At 37.2% G+C, this 23786-nt stretch overlaps 2 protein-coding genes across 15 annotated transcripts; both read left to right on the top strand.

Annotated features, from left to right (window-relative positions):
• The first annotated feature begins 1485 nt into the window (after positions 1-1485).
• On the top strand, positions 1486-18780 carry LOC104216129 (pentatricopeptide repeat-containing protein At4g33990). 14 transcript variants are annotated; one of them, XR_011407645.1, is made up of 8 exons: positions 1486-1708; positions 4624-4789; positions 8762-11355; positions 11676-11797; positions 11874-12069; positions 17381-17510; positions 17897-17965; positions 18228-18780. XR_011407645.1 is itself a non-coding variant. In XM_009766125.2 (3 exons), exons 2-3 carry the CDS (start codon positions 4683-4685, stop codon positions 11211-11213), a joined length of 2559 nt encoding a protein of 852 aa, XP_009764427.1. In that variant the 5' UTR covers positions 1486-1708; positions 4624-4682; the 3' UTR covers positions 11214-11359. The 14 variants fall into 14 exon arrangements, 1 of the variants encoding a protein (XP_009764427.1); XR_011407642.1 differs by having other exon boundaries at positions 18183-18780; XR_011407644.1 differs by lacking the exon at positions 17897-17965.
• LOC138869092 (uncharacterized) lies at positions 15969-16775 on the top strand. The gene has a single exon (XM_070146682.1). The coding sequence runs from the start codon at positions 15969-15971 to the stop codon at positions 16773-16775; it is 807 nt and encodes a 268-aa protein (XP_070002783.1).
• Positions 18781-23786: the final 5006 nt, after the last annotated feature.

The raw sequence follows: 23786 nt of genomic DNA, 5'->3' as shown, positions 1-23786 counted from the left end.
ACTTTGTTATTGTACTTGTTATATCTCCTAAACTGCTTAGCTAGAAGCGTTTGATTAGGAATCCTCTTGTAAATCCGTAAACTCCTTGAGTTTATGTTGTGACTAAATTTAGTCATAAGCAAAAGTCTTTGTAATTGTAGAATTACAAAGTGGCTTGTGGTGAAAGCATCACAAGTTAGAAAAAGCCTTTGTAACTAGGAAGTCACAAAGTGGCTTGTGGTAAGAGTACCACAAGTTAGTTGAGTAAATCTTTTGCAATATGAGTCATTGCAAAGTGGTTTGTAATAGATTCTTTACAAATTAGTGAAGTTAAAAGCTTACATGTGTAGGTTGTGGTTTTTTGATCCCCTTGTGTGAGATTTTTTCACGTAAAAATCCTCTGCCTTATTTACATACTATTTTATTAGCATTCTCAGCAGAATCTTGTAGAGGACCAGGTACTCTACTGTTTGGTGGACTCATACAAACTAACATGACTATTTGATCATGAGAGGAGCAGATCTACGACCGAAGAAATGCTAAGAGGGTAATGAAGAAGGAGGAAGGGGGTGGGGGCAAAGAAGCAGTATAATAAACACTACTAGAAAATGGGCCTATGGCAACAAATATTTTTGCAACGATTGGAACCCTTGCAATAAGTCATGGGTAGTACCGACACATTCTGACTATAAAACCGTTGCATGTGAGTGGGCACCATTCCTACAGATGTTTCGTTTTGCAACGTTTATCTAAACCGTTCCAATAGATATATCTATTGCAACGAATCTTGGAAAAAAATTCAATTGGAACGGTCTCGTTTGGACATAATTTTTAATTTTTTTTACTTTTTTTCGAAATCAATGTTTGGCCATAAATTTTCCAATTTTAACTTGATGATGAATTTTTGAATTTTTCGAAAATTTGAAAAACTCCAAAAATATGTTTTTGAAAATTTTCAATCAAACCACTCACAAAACTTCAAAAACAACCTTAAATAATATTCATGTCCAAACACAACTCTAAGAGCCCGTTTGGACATAAGAAATTTTCCCCCTTTTTTCGAATTATTTTTATTTTTTTTCCGAAATCATTGTTTGGTCATAAAATTTTCAATTTTCACTTGAAGATGCATTTTGGAATTTTTTGAAAATTTGAAAAACTCCAAAAAACCATTTTTCAAAATTTTCACTCAGATTACTCACAAAACTTCAAAAACAACCCAAAATTATATTCATGTTCAAACACAACTAATTTTCAAATACTATTTTCACTTGAATTTTATTTTTCACTTTTTTTTTTAGAATTTTACAATTTTTATGTCCAAACGCCCACTAATTTTCAAATATCATGTTCACTTAATTTTTTTTTTTTTTTTTGAAAATTTACAATTCTTATGTCCAAAGTCCAAACGCCCGCTTCATGTTCCCCTCAATTTTCGGTGAAACCCGCCAAAAACCTCTTCTTTCACCTTCTATTTTTTTTTTCTTTACTTATCAATAATTTTCTTTTACGTAATAAATAAAAAATGAGAGCCAATTTGGCGTTCATACTATTTATGCGTGATTGAGATTTCTATAATTTTTCAATTAGGGTTTCGATTAAAATTATAACTTGAAAGAAGGAGAAGAAGACGAGAGGTTGACGCTAAGAAAGAACCAAAACACAACCAAAGTTTCTTCCATCTCTTCGCTGAAAATTGTCGCTGGTAGTTGTGGGAGACACCATCGCTGTAAGTTCTTTTATTTTTTATTTATTTATAAATTTGGGATAACCACATTCGTTGGTTGTGTGTTTGAATTAAGCTTTCAGTTTTAATGTTCCTTGTTACCCTAGTCTTTGATTTTTATTTTTATATTTGGGGGTATTTGAGCAATATAGTCTGATTGAATGCGTACAAACAATTCTTATGGGCTGTTCATATCTTGATTTACTTTCTAGTATTATTTGAATTGATATGCTTTTCTGGAGTTTACATGTTTTGACAATCAGTTGGGTCTGCACAAGTAGTTTAATTATGTTTCTGGAATCACATTTTAAAGTTTAATATTGCAAGATCGAATGTAATTGAGTTTGAAGAGGTCCCAGTAGAACTCTACAGATCCCGATTTTGTTCTCCTGAATTTGAAACTTCAAACCTGTATTTTCTATTTCGTATTTCTCATTTTCTCTATCTGGGGTAAGAGTTACTTGAAAAAAAACTAGAGATTGACTATTCAGTTTACGATCAGAAGCTCTCAGTTCAATCCTCCATCAGCTGTCCATGTTACCCATAACTTCAATCTACTGTGCTTTTGGTTATTGTTGGCTTTCTAATTAAGCTTTTGTTAGTGAACTGTTATGTGGACTTTCATTGTAAGTCCATGTATGATAACCCCTATTTCTTATACAAAAATTAAAATTCTTTTTTACTTTTATAAAGGATATAATCTTTACTCTAATCGAGTTAAAATACTTTTATTGGCTTTCTTGATGGCATTCCTAAGTTTTTTAGTGAGTATATTATTTAACCTATTTATGTCACAATTTCAAATTCCTCCAAACAATAAATCTTGTAAATTTTTCTTGGTTCAAGTAACGATCATTCAATTAAGTGAAAATGACTCTTATCTATATCTAAGTGTGATGAAGAATTCTTAAAGTATCTCAAGGATATATTTGCTTCAAATCTATTAGTTCTCTTTCTTTGCCTTAGATTTTTGAGCTCTCTTCCTTGAATGTTTTGCTTTTCAGTTTTCTTTGGATCTTGAAACTAAGTTTCGAATTCCTTTTTGCTAGCTTTCTTTTAGGTTACTTGCATTTTTTGTCTGGTTAAGCGATTTTTTTTTGGCCGGTATAAAATACTTATGTCTAAGTTGCTACGATTTTTGGTTAAATGTGGAGATTTTACAACTATAGAATGATGTTGAGGTAGAGAGGTAATTTGATTTAATTATCTGAAATGTCTATACTTTGTGTCCTGTTTGTTCTTTCAGTATAAATGGATTAACCCGCCTTTAGTAAACCATTAAAAGTAGCAACTTCTGATTGATAAAACATACTATTTGCTTAGTGTTCTGGTTAAGTTAAGTAAATGGTTAGGCATGACCTTTTTCGTTACTGTAGGAATTTTGCAATCAGACTATTTTTCATCTAATGAAAGACTATTTTTTGTTGTAACTCTCTTTCTTTTATGATAATATATAGTTAAATTTTTATACTAAATATATCATACATGGCCAAATCAATCGCCTTTTTCTTTCCTCCTTTTTTCGAGTTTGATCACTTTTTTCAAAAAATACCTTTAAATCACTTTGTTGTTGTGATCTTTCTTTTATTCTGAGGGGAAATCATGGATGTAGCTTCCATATATATATTCAATACTAGTTTCGTATATGTTCCGATTATGTATTATTTGTGAGAAATTAAACTGATTTAAGGTTAGGACCTTATGAGTCTATTTCAGTCAATTCTCAATTTAATCTTCTAACTATGGTTCTAAGAAGGATGAATAGTCACTTTAGTTCCAACAAAAATTAAACTTCACTGTCTTTCTTTCTTTTCTCGGTTTTATGCTGTTTTTTTTGGTTCAATTTTAGCGTGTTATCTCTTGTCCAACTGGTAGATATCTTCCCTCTCTGCTTCATTCGTGCTGAATATGCAGTTTACATGAGTACGTAATTCATACCACTCCCTGACCTTAAAAGGGGTAGCAAACACAACATTTTAGGTTTTCATGAAAATTACATAGGTCGGTTGCTCTGTATTTTTTTTGCTAATAAAGTTATTTTAAAAGAAGCTCAGTAGAAATTCATCAACCTTGATAAGAATAGAAGAATGATAACATTATAACTTTAGAGGTTTGTTATCGGATTGAATATTAGAAACAATGTTAACAAACAATTCTCATTATAAAAGTTCAGAAGTTAAGCAGTGTATGGTAAACAATGCTTTGACACATGTTTCGGAGGCCTACTATTATTCACTGATTTTTTTTCTAATAAACAATGCTTTGACACATGTTTTGCCTTTAGCCTTTCTCTCAACTGCAATAAGGGAATAGTACCAGTAAGTAGTAATACAGCTGCTGAAGGGCAGAATTCCCCTGTAAGATTAGATGTTTATTTCCATAATCTTAATTTTATATTGCAAAAATTGATCTAAATCAAGAATATTCAGGACAGGACAATAGGAAAAAAAGAGATGAGGTTTGGGTGATTAGCTCCAGCCAAAGGGTTAAACAAGTCTAAATTCCAGCCTTGATTTAAACAAGAAAACAAACGACAAGCTTCTTTGCTTAGTCTTTCTCTTTCCTGATTTGGCAGCTAATGCATATTTATTCTGATTTGCAAAAAAAAATAGAAGTTTGACTGATCCTATAGTGATTATAATGTGGTTTATCCTTACCATTCTCAAAAAAATTAGTGATCATGATGTGGTTTGTAAAAATGTGATGCGAACATTCTGAACATTCTGAACATTCTTCAGTACAGGGGGAATTTCACCTGTAAATTGCCCAATCAATTTTTTGGATTTTGTTAGCTCCCTGAACTTAGCTTAGCCAACATTGTACTTGAGCTAGCATTGCTTTTGTTTGTTGTAACTACTTTGCATCTTCTTGATGCCTTTCAATGATAATGCTCTTACTTAAAAAAAAACATTGTTCAGTCAGTATGTAGGAATGGAAATGCTGTATTTGGAGAATGTAAATTTAGCTGAAACAACTGATGCTGCTTTTTGGTTGCGCAAAGAGGCTTGTAAAGAGATTGCCAATATCTTGTCAGGATGAACAGCGCCATGTCAGCGCCGAGGTCAATGTTGCTATGTCACAGAGGTGGGTAAGAACAATGTGGTTTAACTTTTCTCTGCTGGATCCGTATAATAGTACTGCAAACATTTATCTAAATTCTTCTTCTTTGACTGAAGATGTGTGGCAAGACATCTATCTAACATTGTTTAGATTTTAATTGCGGACATTAATTTGAATTTCTAAGGCATACAAAGTTCAAACATGGAAATGATATTCCATGGTTTTTTTAATTGCTAGTAACTCTTGTTCTTTCTTGGCTAGGTGATAAAGAACTATATTAGTTTTGATAATTAGGTAATAAAGAACTATAAGAGTTAAGGGAAGCATTTTGCATGCTGGTTAAGTTTTTCCCCAGATAATAAGGCATAATTAGTTCAATTGGAGAAAAGTACCTAGCCTACACCATTATCAATAACATACCCAGCATACACATAGATATTGACAAGCATGTGGGCTAAGTTACTTGGTTGCAGCTTGAATTGCATCCCCTAACAGGTTTTCTCTCATTGAGCAAAAATCTTTTCTCGGATTTGCTGCTTTTCTGCAAAATGCTGATGGAGCACGCAGTCCTTTGTGAGAGGACATCTAACAAATATAAGTGAAACAGGTGGAGTACTCAAACTGAAATCACAAACACCGAATGATGTATATAATACAATTGATAGGACAACTTCAAATGAAGTAAGGCCTCAAGTACTGACAACCTGTAGTTCCGTTGGTTTGAAGGAACTATTCAAACTTTAATCACATGGCCATCAATCATAAACTTCATCCGTATGTAGTGCTGGCAAAATTTCAATTCTTTTGACAACTGCCCAACTGTATATGGGTTGGGTGAGTGATTTTTGTCACTTGGGTAAAATATGGCTTAACCCATTTAAACCACAATAAATATGAGTGAACGGGGCAACCCATTTCCCCTATTCTAGGTGTAAATAAAATCTGATTCTTTTACTTCTCTTATGCTCTCTATCTACTTGGGGAATGGAGACCTCACCAGCTCATCCTCCTATGTCGAGTGGTTCATCGTGAGCGGAATTTATAGGGGAGAGGGAATTTGACTAGAGACACGTGGCTCATTATGCATTGCTAGATCATAAGGTTTAGAAATCTGATGGTGTAAGGCAATCTGCGCCGTTGATTTCTAGTGATATGAGCCTGATTGAGGTCCTTTTGATAGTGTTGAGGAAGAACATAATTTACTGATTAGAATCTTCAATATCAGATTAATATTGCTAATGATATCTTTTTCTGCTTCTTGATCTGATATGTTTGCATATTAGAGAACATCTAAACAGTTGAAATTCATATTGCAAAAAGGGGTTTTGGGCGTTGAGGTCTGAATTTGGAAATTTGTTTTTAGATGACATTTGTTGGTTATACTTTTGAATAAAAGAGTGGATTTGATTCATAGGATGATTCTCCTTTTCCATTTCTTCCTTTTAATTATTTTTATTTATTTTTGCCTTCATTTTTCATTTTTCGCTTCACTTTGCCTTCATTTATTGAGCATTTAATTTGAGACTGCAGATACATCTAAAAAGAAAGAGGTATTTCGCTAGTTCTTGTCCAGCACCAGCTTTTTCTCGACTCTACAACTATAAAACAGATGATATTTTGTCCTTTTTTTTGGTTTGTTTTAGTTTATGAATAGCAGTAGGATACATCTGGTCTCTCTTAAGTGTTGGCAAGTTTTACAATTATGTGTGAATTTTGGAATTACTCAAGTTTTGGACTTTTGGTTATAATAAGACCAATCTATAGTTTTTGTTTTGCAGCGCAGAGGTTTACTTAAGCTAAAAAGCTGAAGGTGCAAAATATATGGTTGACCCATATAATCCATCACTCTACCCATTTTCAACCCGTATTGAATATGGGCAGGTCGCACAAACCCAACCCAATCTGCTCACTTACGAGCACTATTCATATGATACAACAAGTTTCATCCATAGGTAGTGACACCAGTTACAGAAAATCTTATACCCCATCGGGAACCTAAACCATTGTAATTAATATTTGCTAGATTCTCAATGTTATGGTGGTAAGTCGTCCTAGATTATTTTAATAACTTCTGAGAAGCTACCCTAAGCACTGGCTAGATGGGGATAATGAACCTACCCTCAAGCTGTTGTCAAGCACAAGCACCAATGTGTTTCATTAAAGCTTATCAATTCATATTAACATAAATTGACATAATTTTGTTCCTTATAAACAAATAACTTGAATTGACACTCGCAGCCATGTACATAAGCTGCTACACCAGTCTGGACTGATAAATTCTGATACTAGTTTGTGATAACAATCTCAATCTTTAATATGTGAAAGACTTGCTGTATTTTACTTTTGATGGGCTAGACAAAATGAATGTTGTAGTAATGAAATGGAGAAGGGAAAAAAGGCAACGGAAAACAAGAGAAAGGGGAGAAATAAAGAAGAATAACAGAGCAAGAAGAAAGAGAAATAAAGAGAGAGAGAGAGAGAGAGAGAGAGAGAGAGAGAGAGAGAGAAATAGGAGAGTGGAGGAGAGAGGGAGAGATAAAGGGTAAATGAACGTGAAGGAGGAGGAAGTAGGGAGAGAGAGATTGTGTAGAATCAGTTCAATTCGACAAGTTATCTGTCCTTAATAAAATATGCAGGTCGTACCTATATAATAGGCAACCCAATAAGTTATAACTCTTGAAACAATAGGTCTCTAAGATAGATATGAGCTAATTCAAACTAAGATTTAAACAAAATCAAACAAGAAACAGGGATTAGGCTATATGTTACGAGCTAAGTCAAATGTTTTGTTCGCGGAAATCAGAATTAATGCTATAATTAAAAATAGAACACAACATTTAGCAGAACAGAGACTTCGAATTTCCTTAGTGAAAAGGTCGAGGGATATAAAAACGACTACGGCATCCTTCTAGCCCACACATGATCCACTGAAAGAAATGTAAATAGTATGCAATGCAACTCTTTGTAAACACTGTCCATTCCTTTTCCTTTACCTCACTGAAACCAATTATGTAACTGCCACAAACTCCAAAAGAGCAGGTGGGCCGAATCTCATTGGAATTCTTGCACATATAAGAATTGAAACTTAAAAATTTTACAAGACCTTCTCAACTGTTGGAGTTGATTAGTGTTTAGACTACCGTGAACATAAGAACCATTTGAATGTCTTAATTTTCAAGGGTTCTGAATGAACAAGTTATGACAAAAGGATGAAGTGATGAATTGGTCGAATATGAGTTTCAAATGCAAGTGTCTTGATAGTTGGGTATGGTCTCAAGAAGCCAAAGAGAGTCTTAGATTGTTCACCTCTTTCATTTAAGTTCTGAAAGAAGTGAATAATTGAAAGAAAAAAGATTCATATCCCAAGATTTGTAAGTTGGGAAGCATCGGAACATGTAGATTGTCAAGATATATGCACATCCTAGGAGTCCTCTTGAAATTTATGGTGTATGTATCCTTTAGGATAAAGTTGGGATCATAGAAGGATATTAGTGATGATTTTGATAGCAAATATTTTAGTCATTCAAATGCCTACAGTCTGATTTACAAACAAAGTATGTCTCATTTACACTTAAGAAGAATTTTACCGTCTCAAATTCTATTAATTTAGGTAATTTGTTCGCATACCTGGTTGCAGTGCTTAACCCAATAGATCTAGCTTTTGAAGGAGGGTAGTCATTATGAACTCTCAGATGTAACTATTAAGTCTAGCCTCAAAATCTACCGCATACACATTAGCTCCATGTGATCTCTAACATCAATTTGTGTATTCTGCATGTTATCTTGAGGAGCTTATAATTCAATTGTTTATTTATTATCCTATTTGCATTAGTGGTGGCTTCAACTTCCCATTCTGTTCTTTATATTTTCATGGCATGTTGACTACTGATATGATGTTTTCTTCTTCCTATTGTACTTTCCAAAGAGAGGGGAAGAATTCTAACATGTAATCTTTGGGTCTTCGTATTGATTTCATTTTCGGCTTTGTCTCTGCAGATTTTTACTGTCGTTCAAAGGTGGGCGTTCCACAAAATCTCTACCATTCTTCTCTTTCTGTTGCAAGTTATACTCAAGTAGAAGTTGCAATGAGGTGTTATCAAATGGTGTTGCAAGAAGGAAAAAAGAGATAGACTTTGAGCATTTATTCAAATCCTGTACCAAAATCTACATTTTGAAGTGCCTTCATGCCCTTCTCGTTGTGTCAGGGAAGGCTCAGAGTATCTTTATCGGCACTAGACTTGGGAATCTTTATGCTCACTTGGGTGATGTTTCTTTGTCTCTGAAGACTTTCTGCGTGATAGAGAATAAAGATGCTTATATCTGGAATTCCATGATATCATCTTATGTTCGTAATGGCAATTTCCGTGAATCTCTGAATTGTTTGAATGAAATGTTGTCCACGGCTGATGTTAAGCCTGACTTTTACACTTTCCCTCCAGTGTTGAAAGCTTGCGGTAATATACTTGATGGTGCAAGAATACATTGCTGGGCTTCGAAACTTGGCTTAGAGTGGGATGTGTTTGTAGCTGCCTCCTTGGTGCATATGTATTGCCGTTTCCAATCATCTACTGTTGCCTTCAAAATTTTTAAGAATATGCCTTTTCGGGATATGGGTTGTTGGAATGCTATGATATCTGGATTTTGTCAGAATGGAAATGCTATAGAGGCATTGAGCCTGTTGAATGAGATGAGATTAGAGGGTATAAAAATGGATTCGGTGACTATCGCAACAGTACTTCCTATATGTGGGCAGCTTGATGATATTGTGCACGGGATGTTAATTCACTTGTATGTTATAAAGCATGGCCTAGAATTAGATGTCTTTGTATCGAATGCCTTAATAAACATGTACGCCAGATTTGGTGAGTTAAGACATGCACAAAAAGTATTTGATGATATGATAGTAAGAGATTTAATATCATGGAACTCTTTAATTGCTGCATATGAGCAAAATAATGTACCTGAAAAGGCACTGAAATACTTTCATGAGATGATGGTAAATGAGATTCAGCCTGACTTGTTGACGATAGTGAGTTTAGCTTCTAGTACAGCTCAGACCAAAAGTTTCCATTGCTGCAGATCAATTCATGGATTTATATTGAGGAGATGTTGGATTCAGGAGGACGTTATTGTGTGTAATGCTGTTGTGGATATGTATGCAAAATTGGGTTTTATTCATTGTAGTCGTAAGGTTTTTGACGAGATGCTGGTTAAGGATGTGGTGTCCTGGAACTCAATGATCTCAGGTTATGCTCAAAATGGTCTTGCAAGTGAGGCTATTGAACTTTACAACATGATGAAAAAATGTGATGACGTAGCACCAAACCAAGGAACTTGGGTTAGCATTTTGCCAGCTTATGCTCATCTAGGTGCGTTGCGAGAAGGAATGAGGACTCATGGGCATGTTTTCAGAGTAGCTCTGAATTTGGACGTCTTTGTTGGTACCTCCCTCATTGACCTTTATGGTAAATGTGGAAGACTGGATGATGCCATGTCTTTGTTTTACGAGGTGCCTAGGATGATTACAGTCCCTTGGAATGCCATAATATCATGTCATGGTATTCATGGAAATGGCAGGGTTTCTCTGAAACTATTCAATGATATGCTGGGTGAAGGTGTTAAACCAGATCATGTAACATTTTTATCTCTATTGTCAGCTTGTAGCCATTCAGGATTAGTTGATGAGGGTAAAAGATACTTTCATATGATGGAGCAAGAGTTTGGCATCAAACCTGTTCTAAAGCACTATGGTTGCATTGTTGATATGTTTGCTAGGGCTGGGCGCCTAGAAACAGCATACCGTTTTATAAAAAGCATGCCTTTGCAGCCTGATGCTTCAGTTTGGGGTGCTCTTCTAGGTGCATGTCGAATACATGGAAATGTTGAGTTGGGTAAATTGGCTTCAGATAATTTGTTTGAAGTTGACCCGGAGAATGTTGGGTACTATGTCGTGTTGTCTAACATCTATGCTAATTATGGGAAATGGGAGGGGGTGAATGAAGTGAGATCATTGGCTAGAGACAGGGGGTTGAAGAAGACTCCTGGATGGAGCTCAATTGAAATGAACAATAAGATTGAAGTCTTTTACACAGGAAATCAATCTCATCCGCAGTGCCATGAGATATACGAGGAATTAAGTATTTTAACTGCTAAGATGAAGACCCTAGGTTATACTCCAGACTATACTTTTGTATTACAAGATGTTATGGATGACGAAAAGGAACAAATCCTTACCAGTCATAGTGAGAGATTGGCTATTGCTTATGGAATTCTTAACACTCCTCATAGAAGTCCTTTACGGATCTATAAAAACTTGCGGGTTTGTGGAGACTGCCACAATGTGACTAAACTTATTTCTAAGATAACAGAGAGAGAGATTATTGTGAGGGACTCTAATCGCTTTCATCACTTCAAGGATGGTGTTTGTTCATGTGGGGATTACTGGTAACATGTGCCATAGTTCTAGACAGAAATTTTGACCTTTAAGGTTGATATCGTTATGGTATAGGTGCTGCAGGAAATTTATTTGTTCTTCTCATGCTGCTGTCCTGTCCTGTGAATGTCTGTAATGGAACAGAGATTTTATGAAGGCAATTCTTTCGTTCTTTTAAATATTTACTTTTCTCTAGTGGGTGTATTTGCATAACTGTCATTTGATACAATTAAAGTTAGAAATTTTAGACTCTTTTAAATCACCCTAACAAATTCTCTCTTCGAAACAAGAGTACGTATCTATTTTTTGACATTTCTAAGTAAACTAAGTTTTCTAAAATTAATTGATATGCTTGTCTACTGTGAGGCAGTACCTTTTAAGAATTTGTCTGCCTGAGAAATGTGGGGCATATTAAAAAAGAAAATCAGGAAATGGAGCTTTCACTCGTATCATTACTTTCTATATTTCCTATTGCAGACTGGACAGATTCATGTACTGTATATCCGTCCCTTGTTTGTGCTGGTCCTGCTGACCAACTCAAACACTATTTATGCTTCAATTCACCAGCTCTGCAGAAGAGAATACTATTGAATTTGCTGGTAAGAATTTTGTGACTGCATTTTGTAGCGTATTTGGATGTAGAAGTCTGAAATTGTTTGTAAATTTCATGCACAGATGCTAACTCATGCACTTGAGTTGCGCCTTTTGATCTCCTCTTCCTTGACTTCTCTGCTTCCACAACTGCTGGCACAAAATCGGAGTTCTGCAGTCTGTTGTAGGCTATATTGGTTGAAGAATTGTTGCTAGGGGAACCACTGATATTGCACTGCGATGAAGGCACGTGGTTAATTTCGCGAGTAAAATGCTTAATGTAAGATGCTGTGGCCCTCTTCTGTTCTCTTTTTCTTGTAAATTGCAGGACAATGCATCCCTAGGTTACTATAAACTTCAGGTTCATTTGCTGGAAGGATTGCTTGATAAGCCTGCATGGAATTGAAATACACTCCTCTGGCATTTAAGCTGTAGAATTGTGTTTCATCAGTTCTATATGAATGCTGTCTCTTCAAGCCTTTCCCATGTGGCAAGCATGTGCTGCTGCTGCAGGTGGAACAATTCGAGCTCTGTGGTGTCATTTGTAGTATGCTTGCCTGTTTATCACGAGTTAAATCTGAAAAATTGATTCTATAATTTCCTCTTGTGCTTTCATTTTGATTACCAACCATGACTTCATCATGATTCCAGCCAACCTTGTCCAGAGATGGAGAACCAAGGGATTGCACTTCATGCTGTGACAAGTAATTTCTCAGCTCCTGGTTCCGGGAACAGTTGATGTTATAAGTTGTTCCCACTACTGTCTTTTCATTGGGGGCTTCCATACCTTGTCCAAATTGTGCAGTTGATTCGGTTTGATTCACATGCAAATCCAAAGTTGAGGGCCTGTATGATGAGTTTTCATCACTTGCTTGTCTTTCAAATTCAAAATTCAACCTTCTCCTGCAGGATTTTCTAGGAGAAACTTTTTTCAGATAAGTTGTTCCACTGCTCCCCTCTTCAGAGGGTTTTTCTGTGCTCTTCTTAACTTGATTTCTTCTGACGTACTTCCTCTTTGCTGGTGGGGCTTCTTTGGAACTAGGAGTCTTTCCCTCATCAATTGTATTGTTTAACTCTTCAGCAGAAGTGGGTGCAGGGCTGCCAACCTTGTTTCTTCGGACATACTTCCTCTTTTCTGTTTTTGTCTCCACTGAACCAGGCTGCTTTTTGGTTCTTGGTTTAGGAGTCCTTTTAGGCTTGCCTTCTACAACCACCTTGGGCCTGATTTACTGAGTATGAAGAAGCTGTCTGTGTTTTTTGAAACCATTCATTGAATTTGTGTATGTCTCATGAAACTTTTGATATTAGGTCATGCGAATGGGCTAAAGCCTAAACATATTGCTTATGATTTTACCCCGTGCTGTGTAAGTAGCTGATATCTAGGACTTGTATTCTGGAGTCTCGAACATGTAATCTCAAATGCTTTACTGACTTCTTTTGATGTTCTTAAATGGTTGCGCCTGGAGACGTCCAGGCATTTTCCCCCTTTACTCCCTACTCCCGACAAAATCAAAAAACAAAAATGAATAAGAAAAGAATTAAAAAAATCTAACCTATAACAATTGTCACCTGTTGAGTCCTTTTAGCTAACTCTTGGACTTTTTTTTTTTTTCTTTTTTTTTTCCGAAGTAGTTAGCTCTTGGACTTTTACTCATTGGACTTGTCTTCTCTTAGATTGAGTTTGAAGAGGTCTCATCAGAACTCTACAGATCCCGATTTTGTTCTCCCGAATTTGAAAACTTCAAACCTGTTTTTTCTATTTCGTACTTCTCATTTTCTCTATCTGTGGTAAGAGTTACTTGAAAAAAACTAGAGATTGACTAAGGGCTCTTCAATGTTAGTATGAGAAAAGTGCTCTGACTTGGGATATGTGCCTCCTATTTTTCTCTCTCTCTAACTCTCTTTCCGGTGAGCCCTCTCCCGTATCTAATGGGAGGGAAGACCTTTTTTGTCTCAGGGGATAAATCTTTTGAATTGTTCGAAGAAAGCGAAGGCTGGTACACATGGGTAGAGCGTGGTCGGAGATTTACAAGCAGAATTACAATAGACGAAGATAATCTCAGATGGGTATGTGAACAATTACAACAAGCTTCACGGGGATATGGGAACCTTTACAGGAGATGGGGAAGGAAGATTCAGACTTACCTTTACAGGGTTTATCAGAACTATAACAGTTATGGCAGATACATCAGAATTGAAACAAGAATGGGGGCTGGAAAAGCAGCAATCATAGTACCAGAGGCAGTTTACAACAGGGGATGGGGGGACATAGCAGGGAAAATTTTACAGTTCCTGGGGGAAGCTTCAAACAACAAATACAGGACAATCTCTGACTTGCAAAACAAGTCCTTTCTAACTGCTACTGCAATGTCATAATGGCCAAAGCTACAGGATGAGCGAAATGTGAAGGCCCCCAATGAAGTCACAGATGAGAATCTCCATTTTCTTTCGAAGTGCTTGGTCGGATGCTTCAATGACCCTTTCAACAAAAGCCCCAACACTGAAGTCATCCAAAAATGGTTCGTCACCAGATGGCAGGTAACGGCAGGCCTCAGAGTCACACCCATGACGCACAATAAATTTCTCTTTGAGTTTCCATCAAAACAAGAGGCTGCTAGAGTGAAGGCCGGTGACTGGTTTTGGAATGGCCGTCATCTTTCCCTCGATTGGTGGTCGCCAGTAACTGGAACCTCTTCGGTGAGTAAAGAGGTCAACCAAAGATGGGTGAAAGTTTTTGGAATTCCATTGCATGGCTGGACAATGAGCTCCTTTCAATACATCGGAGATCTATGTGGTGGGTTTGTCTGCATAGATGAAGACACAAAGAATAGATCTCATCTTTTTTGGGCTAGAATCTGTGTAAAAAGAGGAGATTTGGATCCCCCAAGAGAAGCAGACCGGTACTTGGCGATTTGAGATATAAAATCTCAATCTTGGAGGATCAGGTAGCCAAACTAATCACCTTTACCGGCGACGTTGCTACTGTCAAAGGAAGAAAGGAGGAAGTTGCAGACATGGCTTCCTCGAGTCAAGCGAAGGAGTCTATGTATTATCTAGTGGTCCAAGTCAAAGAACCCAGCGGTCACATTAACTTTAATTCAAATCTGATTAAAGTAGCCCCTATAAAAGTGGTTCCACCACGTCATCAGAAGCTTAACCCTAACCCTACCAGAAGACAAGGCAAAAAGGCTGTTAATAATTCGGGCCTTAAATTGGACCGTTCGTATTATTCTAAGGGGCCCAAGCCCAAGCTGAATAAAAGGGGGAAAGCCACAAGACAAGAATGGTTGGCTATCGGGCCAATTCTGGACCCATGCACATGTAAAAATAGCCCTATTAGACTTGAAAATTACTTCGATCCTCTTTCAGTCGAGATTGCAAATACAGAAGGCTCTAGAAAAAAGCAACAGTCTATGGGAATTGCATGTGATATTTCATCGGAAGCAGATGATGAAGCATAGCCGATGACCATGATCATTCCAAGACCTCCTCGGATTAAAGACTTCGAAACAGTAAGTAGCTCTGATGTAGAGTTCTCCTCCTGTGATACTCTTCTTCTTCCTTGGTCTGGAACGGGGTCTTCTTCATTGGTTCCATCTAATGATATCAACACCCCTGCTGTTATTGAGACATCAAGATGGACAAAATCTGTGTTGCTAAAGGCATGCAAAGCTTTTGGGATAAATGCTGCTGGGTTCGAACATGAGATCCTTGGCATGGTTCTTCAAATGGAACAGAGAAGACAAGAACAAATTCAAAAACAAGAACTTGCAATCAAGGCCAGTAAAAAGGGGAAGAAAAAACAAACTTTAGAACTGGAAAGATTGAAGTGGGGGATGAATTCAGATGGTAAGAAGTCGGGGGACAGGGACAGGACTTGCAAAGCATTTTCTGGATGAAGATCAAATCCTTAGTTGGAATGTGCAGGCCTCAATGAGGCAGATAAGAGGACTACAATCAAATCTTTAGTTCAAAAATGGAGAGCGGATGTAGTGTGTCTACAAGAAACAAAAGTGGAAGAATGGTCACCCGTTTGGATAAGACAAATATGGGGGGAACATATGGGTTGAATGGGTAGAGCTGAAATCAAAAGGGAGGAGTGGTGGTATTCTAGTGCTATGGGATAAAAGATACTGGGCAAACAAAGGGGTTCATCAGGGGCTATACACTATCTCTTGTATGTTTGGAAGTACACAAGAGCATTTTAGGTGGTGTTTTACAGGGGTATATGGGCCTCACACGAACCCAGAGAGGGAGGTTTTCTGGCATGAATTGGCAGCCATCAGGGGCATATGGGATGAGCAATGGGTGATAGGGGGTGATTTCATTGTGTGCAAATATGAGAGTGAAAGATACAATTGTGTTAGGAGGTCAAGGGCTATGAGATCGTTCACAACCACAATACAGGACTTGGATATCATAGATTTGCCTCTCTTGGGGGCTTACTATACATGGTTCAGGGGGGCAGAGTCTATGCAAGCATCCAGAATAGACAGGTTCCTAATTTCCCATGAATGGGATGAGAATTTTAATGCAATTAAACAACTAGCTCTGCCAAGAGTAGTCTCTGACCACAGGCCTTTACTTCTGGAGTGTGGGAATTGGGAAGCAAACCCCTCCTATTTTAAGTTTGAAAACATGTGGCTTCAAGTAGAAGGTTTTACAGATAACATCAAAAGTTGGTGGCAAAGTTACTCAATTGGAGGCAGTCCGGATTTCATCCTAATGCAAAAACTGAGAAGATTAAAGGACATCACAGAGTGGAACAGGGAGACCTTTAGTAAACTGGCAGCTCAACAAAATAAGCTACTTGAAGACCTAACATTACTGGAGCAAATAGCTGCAAACAGGGCTATTACTTGGGCTGAAAAAGAGAAATCTCTACAGCTGAAACTTATTTCTAAGATAACAGAGAGAGAGAGAGAGAGAGAGAGAGAGAGAGAGAGAGAGAGAGAGAGAGAGAGAGAGAGAGAGAGATTATTGTGAGGGACTCTAATCGCTTTCATCACTTCAAGGATGGTGTTTGTTCATGTGGGGATTACTGGTAACATGTGCCCATAGTTCTAGACAGAAATTTTGACCTTTAAGGTTGATATCGTTATGGTATAGGTGCTGCAGGAAATTTATTTGTTCTTCTCACGCTGTTGTACTGTCCTGTGAATGATGAATCCCGAACTCTATAATGGAACAGAGATTTTTATGAAGGCAATTCTTTCGTTCTTTTAAATATTTACTTTTCTCTAGTGGGTGTAGTTACATAACTGTCATTTGATGCAAGTAAAGTTAGAAATATTAGACTCTTTTAAATCACCATAACAAATTCTCTCTTCGAAACAAGAGTACGTATCTATTTGTTAGTTTTAAGGTCTTACCAGACATTTCTAAGTAAGCTAAGTTTCTAAAATTAATTGATATGCTTGTCTACTGTGAGGCAGTGACATGCTCATTTTTTTCCATTTTCAAACTAATATATAATTTATCAATTACCTTTTAAGAATTTGTCCGCCCGAGAAATGTGGGGCATATTAAAAACGAAAATCAGGAAATGGAGCTTTCACTTATATCATTACTTTCTATATTTCCTGTTGCAGACTGGACAGATTCATGTACTGTATATCCGTCCCTTGTTTGTGCTGGTCCTGCACTCCTGCTGACCAACTCAACCACTGTTTATGCTTCAATTCACCAGCTCTGCAGAAGAGGATACTATCGAATTTGCTGGTAAGAATTTTGTGATTTACTGAGTATGACAAAGCTGTATATGTTTTTTGAAACCATTCATTAAATTTGTGTATGTCTCATGAAACTTTTGATATTAGGTCATGCGAATGGGCTAAAACCTAAACTTATTACTTATGATTTTACCTCGTGCTGTGTAAGTAGATCTCGAACATGTAATCTCAAATGCTTTAGTGGCCTTCTTTTGATGTTCTTAAATGGTTGCACCTGGAGATGTCTAGGCATTTTCCCCTTTTACTCCCTACTCCCGACAAAATCAAAAAACAAAAATGAATAAGAAAAGAATTAAAAAATCTAACCTATAACAATTGTCACCTGTTGAGTCCTTTTAGCTAACTCTTAGACTTTTTTTCTTCTTTTTTCTGAAGAAAACTCTTGGACTTTTACTCATTGGACTTTGATGTCTTCTCTTAGATTGAGCCCGATATTTCTTTCAGGTACTGTTTATGCTATTTTTTCCTTTATAGTCAAGGCTTCATGTTGTGCAAGTGTATCTGTGCTCTTTCTTCCTTTATTGTCAAGGGCTTCATTTTGTACAAGTGTTATTTGTTCATGCACATCTACCATTTTAGAATTATGTAATTAAGGGACTCTTAGATTTTTATGCCTTTATTGTAATTGGAAATACTTGAACTTTGCTAACTTCTTGGTTAGTTGATCGATTTATCTCCTGCTATGGCAAATGGAATGGAATCTCAGATGAGTTAAAGAACTCTTAGAATTAATGAAGATTTTGGGGACAACTCAGATCGGCGACAGAGAAATTTCACTGAAGATCTACAGTATGAGGAAGCTCTCACCGTCAACACTCATGCGCAGGAGCTTGAACAAGTCAGAGGAGAGATTGTTGATGGTCCCGAACAAAGTGCGATGTTAGAAATTTGCTACCTAGTCAAAAATTAGGAGAATACATCTATTAATTCGGAAGATCTTCCGACAGAAATCCTCATGTTGCCATGGAACGAGGAGGGGCCGGGCTACAAAGAAATGTAAAATCTTGAAGTGGGTCATCTGGACTATTTCGTTAGAGAGAAATCATAAGTGTTTTGATGGAAAGAAAAACATATTGCTTTTGTAAAAGATAGATGTTTAGTACTTGTATTTTTGGAACAGGGGGGATACAGTGAAGGATTTAGGGAACCTTATGTATTTAATTGACTCCTTAAGAGCTGAATATGAGTTGATTATCTCCTCTATTTTGTACCTCCTAGGTACTTATATATATACATATATGATGCTGTCATTTAATCTTCGCAGGTTCCACGTTTCACTATCTCTATTGCGGTGCACAGCCCTTTACAAACAACTGTTCGATACCCCGCACCGGTGAAATCTTACCTACATCGGGTGTTTATACCAAATCAATACATATATGACATGTGTTTTGTATATGAATTTTAATCATTTAACCATGGTAAATTATATGCATTGTCATCTTCTTAGTCTTTATGTGAATCACGTGAAATGCTCTAGCAAGTTCCTCCTCCATCTCCTCCGATGCCATTCATGATCCACCTCTAGTCTTCTCTTCCGAACCAAGTTCTTCTAATGTGGATCTTACGTGAGTTATTCAAGTGCTCACCCAAATTGTAGCATCCCAAGGTCAATAATTTTAGAAAGAATTACAAGAAAATACACATGACTCTATATCATAAGAAAAAATGGCCCATGTTTTTAAGTTTTACCTGCATAGCCCATATTGTACGTATTTTGAAAGTACTAGCAAATTCAAAATCTGTGTTCTTACAACCATTGCTTCTAAAAGTTATGGAGTTAAATATGTATTCTCACAACCATTGCTTTCACTCTCTTTTCTTCTCACATCTTCTACATATGCTTCAAGGGGTCATGTATTTTCTGCTCCCCCCCCTCCCTGCTTCTCCCCCTGTGTCACCTGGTTGCAATGTAAGAAAATTGAAAAGTAGAAGTCCACCATTGAAGGCCATTCAAAGCTTTACTTTCGAAAATATAATTTTTTGAGTTTGTTAGTTGTTTGGATTGGGTGTTGTTCTAATTGATTGCAAATATCAAAAGGAGTTCAAAATTTAAATTTGAAGTGATTTGGAGTAGATTTGAGTTAAATTTCAGAAAAGACGCAAGGAAGAAGACGAAGTCAGTTTTTTGTATAATCTTATATAATAGTGTATATGAGTGTATAAACACATCTTATACACTATTATACACTTTTATACACCTTTATACAAACGTTTGTAGACGAACTTCCTCCACGATTTGCAGTTGCAATTCTTGTTCAAAAGCAGTCCAAATCTCCATTAAATGACTTCAAATGTTATATACAACCTCCTTATACTATTTCTAACAAGTTTAAATGATACCCACTCTAGGGGTGGGCATCGATCGGTTCGGGTCGGTTGTGAATGTTATCGGTTATGGGGTATCAGTTAGTCGGTTGTCGATCTTTATCAGTTCGGTTATCGGTTTACCCGATAAAAATAAAAACTATCCAAAAAATTCATGTTTTTGTTATAAAAATCGTGATCATACTATTAAGAGAAAGGAATTGAAGTTTTGCTCTTAAGAAAAGAGAGATTAAATTTTAACTTAGAAAATAAAACTTTCTTTGCATTTGAAAATCCCAATGAATGATCTCAATTTTCAAAGTTATAAGTTAATAGGAATAAGGGATAAAACATTCAACAATCTAATTTTAGTAACTATCTCACTGCGGCCAGGCATGATTCACAAGAAGATAATAAAATCCTAATCTTGTAAATACTAAAGAACCAGTGTGATAGTAGGCGATATAGTTGATATTTACACCTTAATATGACCATACTTTGTTGTTGTTTTATAGATAAATTGCCAACAAAATGCTCTAAATAGTGTTCTCTTATTTAGCAGGGAATATTATATGAGAGGAAGCAACATGAAGTGTTTTGGAGGCGATAATGTGAAGAAAAACACCCACTCAAGAAGTACCCGAACACAAAGAAGCATAAATGGCCCGGGCAAGAAGGCCACCGCGACCGCGGTGGCACCGCGACAGGTTATTGAAGTGAGGCAGAAAGGTCAGCTTTCACCGCGGTCGACCGCGGTTGGCCGCGACCGTGGTGCACTGTTCACGCAGCTGGAAGTTTGAGGACCAAAGTGTAATTTCGGGAAAACTTTTGTAAAACCCTTATAAGCTTTAGAAACTCGCCCAACTGAAGGGGGAAGCTAATTTTAGACTACTTTTGGAGGAAGAACAAGTGTGAGAAGATCAACAAAACATTAAAGTTTTTCTATCTCCTTTTAATTCTTGCAATTTTACATTTTGAACAATTTAGTAGTTTTCTCTTGTTTTGTTATGAGTAGCTAAATACTTATCTAGGGTTGATGGAACCAATTGTTGGTTGAAGTTTTGACTCAAGTTGTTATAATCGAGCCAGATTTATGATATGATTGTTCAACTACGTTTTGTATGGTGATTAATTGAATGAGCCCTTGATTAATCGTGTCTAATTACCTTATATTACTTGAGAAAGAGTATTAGGTTAGACAGCGGTTGAACAACACCACTTTTGGGTAATTGAAGAGATTCATTACTTGAACTTAAAAGTGGGTTTAGAGATAACAAAACTTTGGTGGGATACTTTAGAGTGACATAACTATTGTCAGCTAGAGTAGTTCGAGAGAATGCTCTAGTAAATTATTGTAGTTGATCGAGAGATAATTACGATAACCCATATATCTTAATCCTCATAGAGTATTATGGCGAGATTATAGCGGAAGAGTCAGGACCTAAACTAGCAATTGGGGAAATCACTGCCCTAGACCTTTTTACCATTGAATTATCTTTGTTTTAGCTTACCGTTGTTTTTAATAGTAGTCGAAGTAGTTAAACAAAAACCCAATCGTTATTGATCAAAAATCTTGCATCTAGAGATTGATTGAGTTGATAATAACATTGCCAAAAAGGGTAATAGATAGGTTAGTTCCCTGAGGATTCGATTCCGGACTTAAAAACCGGATTATATTTGCAGTGACTGCTTTGTCCTTTAAAAGGCATAGTTGGGCATTATCAAGTTTTGGCGCCATTGTCGGGGAACTAACTGTGTTATTTATTACAACTTAAAAGTAGTGTTAAAATTATTAGTTCAAATCAAATTTCAAAGGTGTTAAACAATTTTCATTGAAATTCTAACGTTTTAACTCTTGTGGAATTCAGGTGTATGCCTAGAAATTCTTCGAGGACTGGAGAACTGCTTGTAGGACTTTCAAACCCCGAGAAAACATTCAGGGCATTGAACCGTGCCAACAGAAGGATCCAACAAACACAACAACCACACCAGCTTGAATTTGACATGGGTGACGTAGAGAACGTCAACGGAAACATCAGGGATGAGCCAGCTGACCCAAACATCAGAGTGGTGGCATCTCTTGTGCCAGAAGCTGCACTTAATGATTGGTCTCAACCCACAGCTGACAACTGCCATAGTTGTGCCCGCAATTCAAGTGGAGACATTCCAGATCACCAACAACATGCTGCATCTGCTGCAGAATAAGGGATTGTTCTCCGGGCTACACATTGAAGACCCTCAGCAACATTTGAAAAATTTTCTGTCAATTTGTGTGACTCAAAGGCAGCCAAATGTGACCCCAAAAGCTATCAAGCTATTACTGTTCCCGTTCTCTGTGATTGGGAAAGCTCAGACTTGGCTGAATTCGCTCCCAATAAATTCCATTGTCACCTGGGAGGAATTAGTAAAGCAGTTCCTAAATAAGTTCTACCCACCCAACATGACTGCAATGCAGATTGATGAAATATTGCAGTACAAGCAACAGCCGACTGAGACCTTGGAAGAAACTTGGGAAAGATTTAAAGGGATGCTGTTGAAGTGTCCTCACCATGACATTCCAGACCAGATGCTTGGCCAGAGATTCTACATGGGGTTAGCTGACAATCTAAAGGCCAATGTGGATTCTTAAGCTGGATGTGCATTTTTGAGTAAGACATTCACCGAGTGCAAAGTCCTTCTTGACAAGATATCCCAGAATTCGGGGTGGATGACTAGAGGTACAACACTGTCACCCATAGTGCATTCAATTCCTCTTGACCCAAATAATTTGCATGCAGAGAACATGACCACACTCATGACTCAGATGAGTATTTTGACAAAGAAGATAGATGAGATGGGTACCAAACAGGTGCATATTGTTGACACGACAAATGAAGGACTGTGTACACCCTGTGTTAATCAGTCTTATATGTGTTCATGGAGTGGAGAAGGTGAAAATCAAGGGGCAAGGGAAGATATGAATTATGTTAACAACTTTGGGGGTTAGAGACAAGGAGGACAACAGTGGAGACCGGGACCAAATCAGCAATAGACCTAACATGCCTCAGCCTGGGGGCATGCAAGTTCAAGGCCAAATGGTGCCATACCACTAGAGACAACATGGCTACCCACAACAGAACCAACAACAGTTGACATATCAACCACCTCCTCAGCAACAAGATAACAACATGGTAGAGATTAGGGGGATGCTCCAGCAACTCATTGGGACAAATGGTAAGATGTAAGAAAAGTTGGCAGTACATGATTCAACTATAAAGAACATTGAAACTCAGTTGGGGCAGTTGTTTATGGCTTTTAAAAACCGCCCCCAAGGAACATTGCCAGCGAACACAAATATTAACCCCAAGGAGCCAAACCCAAATCAGCTGATGGCAGTAAGTCTCCGGAATGGGAGAGATTTAGACAAAGAGCAGGAGGTTGCACAAGCCAGCAAAGAGACTACGCCATTCACTCCAATTCCTCTAGAGGTAGATGAACCATCAAATCTGACTAAAGTGGTGGTTGAACAGGGTCAAGATGAAAAGGGTAACGCTAAGGTAAATGAACAAGCTGCAGAGCAGGTGGTGCCTCTTATGCCACAGAACCCCAACAGAGAGAAGACAACAAACAGTGCACAAAGGGTGATACCAGCACCATTCCCTCAGAGATTGGTAAAACAAAAGAAGGAAGATCAATACAAGAAATTCATAGAGATGCTGCGTCAAATTCAGTTGAATATTCCTTTGATGGATGCCTTGATGGAGATGCCAGGTTATGCGAAGATGATGAAAGACCTAATGTCACAGAAGTTTGATTTTCAGGACCTATCCATAGTGACTCTGACGCAGACCTGTAGCGTAGTAGTGACAAAACCGATGACTCAAAAGATGTTAGACCCAGGTAGCTTCACTATTCCATGCACGATTGGAGTTATGCCTTTGCAAAGGCATTATGTGATTTGGGAGCCAACATAAATTTG

The sequence above is a fragment of the Nicotiana sylvestris genome, chromosome 5 (assembly GCF_000393655.2).
Source record: "Nicotiana sylvestris chromosome 5, ASM39365v2, whole genome shotgun sequence".
NCBI lineage: Eukaryota > Viridiplantae > Streptophyta > Magnoliopsida > Solanales > Solanaceae > Nicotiana > Nicotiana sylvestris.
The sequence above is the reverse complement of the archived record's forward strand: the minus strand, read 5'-3'. Positions and strand labels throughout refer to the sequence as shown.

Bases quoted from the DNA above. Each gene is read 5' to 3' on its own strand.
- LOC138869092 (XM_070146682.1), top strand. From the start codon at position 15,969: ATGTTTGGAAGTACACAAGAGCATTTTAGGTGGTGTTTTACAGGGGTA.
- LOC104216129 (XM_009766125.2), top strand. From the start codon at position 4,683: ATGCTGCTTTTTGGTTGCGCAAAGAGGCTTGTAAAGAGATTGCCAATA. The intron at 4,790-8,761 runs GTGGGTAAGAAC...TTGTCTCTGCAG, and splicing joins AATGTTGCTATGTCACAGAG to ATTTTTACTGTCGTTCAAAG.